Source organism: Musca domestica, unplaced genomic scaffold (assembly GCF_030504385.1).
Source record: "Musca domestica strain aabys unplaced genomic scaffold, Musca_domestica.polishedcontigs.V.1.1 5, whole genome shotgun sequence".
NCBI classification, from domain to species: domain Eukaryota; kingdom Metazoa; phylum Arthropoda; class Insecta; order Diptera; family Muscidae; genus Musca; species Musca domestica.
In genome coordinates, this window is record NW_026712346.1 from 740,711 (window position 1) to 746,945 (window position 6,235).

Genomic DNA, 6,235 nt, shown 5'->3' on the forward strand with positions numbered 1-6,235 from the left:
ATAAATCCGCAGCCAAATTCATATCTCGTTTCATGGCAGCCATAATACAGTGCGTAATCATTGTCCCTTTCCATCGCATTTCTTGTAAGGCAATAATATCGGCTTTGTACTTCATGAGTACATCCGCCAAAGCGAATTCTTGAGTACATCCTGTTCTGTTCAACGTGCGCACATTCCAAGTGCAGATTCGCAGATCGTGGTCCTTTATACGTTTGCGGGGGTCGTCAACATTTGGGGGGTTTGGTTTTCTTTTTCTTTGCTTTTTCATAGTAGAGGGTGTTTTCCGAGTGTGGGCAACTAACCCGACGCCTCAACCCATTTTTATGGTTCTTATGGGTGAACTTGCGGCACATATTAGCTCACTATTTCAACGGGTGTTGAACATAGTTACCCCAAGTGACACCGCAGGGAGGTCAGTGTCCACAATTGAGATGAAATCAGAGCCGTTGCTTGGTATCTATCATCCCCTACGCCACCCATTGGCTCCAAGATGAATTCAATAAAACTACGTTGTGCTGAATTGTGTGGCGGCTTTTTGGTGAATTTACGTGATTTGCTGTGGAAATACATATCGCCCCACAATCGTTTTGAGAATTCCACATAATTAACACCTTCATAGGTATCAGCATATAGTTTAGCAAAAGATTTCAATGTGAAACATATGCCAAAAAGGGAACTGGCAAAGCAAACATTACCCAATACGGGGGATACCAGTTGAGTTTCTTCAGCATTACCGTATGTACTCAGCAAACTATTGACTTCTTCCACAATGTGTTTCAATTTGAAATATGCATCTTGAGGAGGTAATTTCAATTCCAAAATTAGACGGTTAATCTTATTAATGCAAACAGTTATGGGCATTTTCTCTTGCACTGCATGTTTCAGCAGCCTTTCAGTGTTGAGCATAACACCTTCGGCAGCATCAACGAAGACAACAACACCATCACATAATCGCATGGCGGCTGTAATATCATCGGAAAAGTTTACATGTTCAGGTGTATCGAAAATATTCATTAAATAACTCTTCGTTTTAACATCCTGCAGAACAACAGTGACAGGAGTGGCTTTAATACTAACACCACGTTCTTGTTCCGTAAAAAGTGTATCCGTATAACGTAGCGAACGTTCTTCATTCAAATCAAATTGTGGATGTGTCTGACGTATCAGACAATCGACAAAGGTGGTTTTGCCATGATGCAAATGACCAATTAAAGCCACATTACGTATGAGCGGTGGTGTGTCCATTAAATCAGCCATGAACTCCACATTATAGGTGGTATCGGGTAATTCTTGTTCTTTAATTTGGAATTTTATCTTCTTGACAGGTTCGATGAGTGGTTTGTCCAATGGCTGAGCATTTTTCTCCTGGACTATTGTCTCAACATCGGGACCATAGACCTCAACTGCAGTGGGATAATAACGTTTATCCTCATGCAAGACAACTGCTGTTACCTCTTTGTCTTCATCTTCGTTTTGATCTTCCTCCTCTTCCATGGCCTCATCATCACGTTCATCTTGATTATCCTGCTGACCATAAATACTTTGGTCATCATCCTCGTCACTGTCCAGGTCGGGACCAATGTAATTACCAAACTCATCATACAGATCAGAATCCATTGTGATACCTCTTCAATGTGCCTCTAACTTTTATGATGTATTTTAAAATTCCTTTTTATTATTTTATTCTTGCTCCAGCGAAAATGTTATATTTCAGATTTCTTTTATTTGAAGTAGTATTTCTTTTATTTGAAGTACATGAAGCATTAAATACTACTCTAAGTTTAGTAGTGGAGTGATCTAGTTTGATGGCAGCATGGTGTGGCAAATAGTAATTTGATGTCTTGAGGGTAGGGTAACACTAGGGAGATCCCTCCTTTATTTTGTTTTTTTGTTGGTAGATAGTTTTGTTTGCAAAATAAGTCCTCTTCGGACCGCAAAACTCTTTTTGCGATCTCTTCCACCTCCCAAGAACGGAAAATAATGTTGTCTATTGCAGTTGCATTGAACACTGATATGTAATTGGAGTCATTGTGTTTTTGGGCATTGATCCTCCTATTATCCAACTAAAGAATGTGAATATTAAGGGAATTATATTCGTTCCTATGAGAAAATCAACTGGCTGACTCATGTGGAACTTTGAGCCTGCTAAGTTAATGCCAATCATATTTGTAAGTTTACTCTTTTGAAAATTTTGTGAGGTAAATTGAACGGAAAGGTCTTCAAAACTTGCGCCCATACGTCTAACTCAAAACAAGACAATTAAATGAAAACTCTTTTGGTTTTGTTGGGGAAGCCGCAAAATGCGACTTCCCCTTACTTTATTCAAATTAGAACTGGACTAATATTATCTTACAAAAATTAACTTAAGGTAAATGAAAAATAAAGTGAGCGTGGGAAAACGCTTAGTAAGCATAATGCACTCTTACTATCTCGGAGCAGTGCAGACAACACACCTCAATAAAGTGAGGGTGTAAAGTTACCTTCTGAATGTATTGTAACTTGAGTAAAAGCATACTATTAGTTGGATACAGAAGGTATGCCAACTTGGACAAATATGTAAACCAGTATGATACGTTGTCATACGGAAGGTATGGCAACATGGATGAATCAAACACAATGCACCTCCCTTTTTAACAAAGAATAATCAACGGTTTAAGTTGATTATTCTTAGTTGAGTTTAATTCATATAATTTTATAATTCATGAATTTTATTCACATAAATTTACAATTAACAGTCAGTGCTGGCATTATTTAAAGTTAGTTCTGGTTAATTTTAAAATTACATTTAATGTTTACAAGTTACTCATATTTTTTTTTTTTTTGTATAGAGACTAATGCTTACATATATATTTAACTTTAATTAATAAAAACGGTTACAATTATTACATGAGAATAACGAAAAATAGAACATTTGTTTTTGACTTAAGCGATATTTTGAAAATATAATTTATGGTTTGTAAAAATCATAATCAATATAATTTATGGTTTTTAAAAAAATCAAAATAATTTTATAAAATTTTGTTGTGGGATCTTAAATTTTAATTTAATTGATTTAATATGTTTTTATACCCTCCACCATACTATGGAGGGTATATTAATTTTGTCATTCCGTTTGTAACTCCTCGAAATACTCACGTCAGACCCAACAAAGTATATATATTCTTGATCAGCGTAAAATTCTAAGACGATTTAGCCATGTCCGTCTGTCTGTCTGTGTGTCTGTCTGTCTGTCTGTCTGTCTGTCCGTCTGTCTGTCTGTTGTAACCACGCTATCTTTCGAACGAATTGAGATAGAAGGCTAAAATTTTGCACACATGTATATTTTTCCAGTAGGCAGGTTGAGTTCGTAAATGGGTCATGTAGGTATTCACCGGAATTGTTTCAAATTTGGCATTTGAAGTTCGTAATGGATACTACAGCCTAAGACAGAAAATTATCTGTGCAGGTCCACGTCTTCGTATAGCCCCCATATAACGGTACCCCCCGATATTCGGTATTTTGATGATTTTAGCGACATTATTTAACGGAACCGTTCCAAATTTGGTATTTGAAGTTCGTAAAAGATACTGCAGCAGAAAACAGAAAATGGACCATGTAGGTCCACGTCTTCGCATAGCCCCCATATACCGTACCCCCCGATATTCGGTATTTTGATGATTTTAGCGACATTATTTAACGGAACCGTTCCAAATTTGGTATTTGAAGTTCGTAATAGATACTGCAGCAGAAAACAGAAAATGGACCATGTAGGTCCACGTCTTCGTATAGGCCCCATATACCGTACCCCCCGATATTCGGTATTTTGATGATTTTAGCGACATTATTTACCGGGATTGTTTTAAATTTCGCATTTGAAGTTCGTAATGGATACTTCAGCCCATGCCAGAAAATTGTCTGTGCAGGTCCACGTCTTGGTATAGCCCCCATATAACGGAACCCCCTATATTCGGTATTTTGATGATTTTAGCTACATTATAAACAAATTTTTCTTCATGTTTCGCATTTAAATGTTGTAATAACTTATGACAAAAGTTGCCTATGCATGTATACGTCGTCGTATAGACATTCGGTATTTTTAAGATTTTAACAGAATTTTTAAAGGATTTTTTTTATTTTATTTTTTTATTTATTTATTTATTTTATTTTTTTTTGGAAATTGCCAAATTTGTACCAAATGGTGGAGGGTATTAAAAGTTCGGCCCGGCCGAACTTACAGCTTTTTTACTTGTTTTTTTTCATTATTTTACATATATACCTATTTTTTGTTATTAATTAATAGGTGTATTCTTATATATTAGTTTACTAAGTCGAATTGAAAAGTTAAATGCTCTAAAGTAGATTTAGATCAAAGTATGTTTATATATATTATTACTATATAAATTATATTATTATATTTTCATAGGTACTGGCCAGTTATCTATGTTTTATGTAAGTTTTATAATTTATTGTATGTATATGCTAAATTTATATGTACGTATATTTTAGAGGCAGAGTTATATTTAAAAGGCAGTTAAAAAAAACAGTATTTTCAATATTTTTGTTCTTTATTCAAGTTATTGCTTAATGCATTGAACAATTTTAAACGGTTTTTATGTACTTCAATACTTTTTCTGCCCGACAATGACAGCGAGCAATTCCCATTAGAATCGATATTTTCGACAGAGTAGGGGCCTTTGAATAATTGTTCCAATTTATGGCCGCCATTATTCTCTACTAGTACTAAATCTCCTACTTGTACGTGTAAAGAATTAGCCGTTTTGTCATATTGTAATTTATTGGAGAATTTTGATTGAGTAATCATTTTGGCTGCTCGTTGTCTTGCCATTTGGAGTCTGTACTTCACTTCTTTTTCATAAGAGTCAACATTATAAAGTGGATCTACAATGTTAAAATCAAGAGAATCAATGGTAGTCGGAATTTTGCCAAAAACCAATTCATACGGACAATAACCATGGATTGTTGATGGAGTAGTATTAAAACAGTATGTAAAATATTTAAGCCATTCGTCCCAATCCGTTCGTTCTAATGACACATAAGAACGAATATATTCATTAAATGTCCTATGTGACCTTTCTATGGATCCAACTGTTTAATGGTGGTATGCTGTCGAGGGAGCATGTTTCACATCCAACATCTTAAAAAGTTCCTGCAGGGTCTGGTTTTTATACTCGGTTCTTCTGTCAGTTAAAACTTTTCTCATTGGTCTATATGTAAGTACAAAGTTTTCAAATATTGCCGTAGCTATTGTTTTTGCCGTTTTTTCGAGTACTGGTATAGTTACCAGGTACTTGGTGAGATCCCATATAATTGTCACAGCGTATTCGTTACCGCTGTTTGACTTAATAAATGGACCTATTGTATCAATAACGAGAATATCAAAGGCACTTGCTGGGGTTTCCGTTATACACATAGGTTCTTTCGTCCTTTTAAGGGACTTGTTCTCTTGGCATTTACTGCAATTTTTAACATAGTTTCTGATGTCTTTAGACACTCCTTTCCAACAATATTTAGTGCGGAGTTTTTATACCCTCCACCATACTATGGAGGGTATATTAACTTTGTCATTCCGTTTGTAACTCCTCGAAATACTCATGTCAGACCCAACAAAGTATATATATTCTTGATCAGCGTAAAATTCTAAGTCGATTTAGCGATGTCCGTCTGTCTGTCCGTCTGTCTGTCTGTCTGTCCGTCTGTCTGTCTGTTGTAATCACGCTATCTTTCGAATAAATTGAGATAGATGGCTAAAATTTTGCACACATGTTGATTTTTCCAGTAGGCAGGTTAAGTTCGTAAATGGGCCATGTAGGTCCACGTTTTCATATAGCTCCCATATAACGGTACCTCCGGATATTCGGTATTTTGATGATTTTAGCGACGTTATTCACCGGAATTGTTTCAAATTTGGTATTTGAAGTTCCAAATGGATACTACACCCTAAGATAGAAAATTGTCTGTGCAAGTCTATGTCTTCGTATAGCCCCCATATAACGGTACCTCCCGATATTCGGTATTTTGATGATTTTAGCGAAATTATTCACGGGAATTGTTTCAAATCTGGTATTTGAAGTTCCAAATGGATACTACACCCTAAGACTGAAAATTGTCTTTGCAGGTCCACGTCTTCGTATAGCCCCATATAACGGCACCTCGCTATGTTCGGTATTTTGATGATTTTAGCGACATTATTAACCGGAATTGTTTAAAATTTGGTATTTGAAGTTCGTTATGGGAA

General features: G+C 35.7%; 1 protein-coding gene across 1 annotated transcript; it reads right to left on the reverse strand.

Moving 5' to 3' along the window:
- Positions 1 to 372: 372 nt before the first annotated feature.
- LOC101889890 (116 kDa U5 small nuclear ribonucleoprotein component-like) lies at positions 373 to 1,666 on the reverse strand. The gene has a single exon (XM_059128079.1). It carries the CDS (start codon positions 1,615 to 1,617, stop codon positions 388 to 390), a length of 1,230 nt encoding a protein of 409 aa, XP_058984062.1. The 5' UTR covers positions 1,618 to 1,666; the 3' UTR covers positions 373 to 387.
- Between the last annotated feature and the right edge of the window lie 4,569 nt (positions 1,667 to 6,235).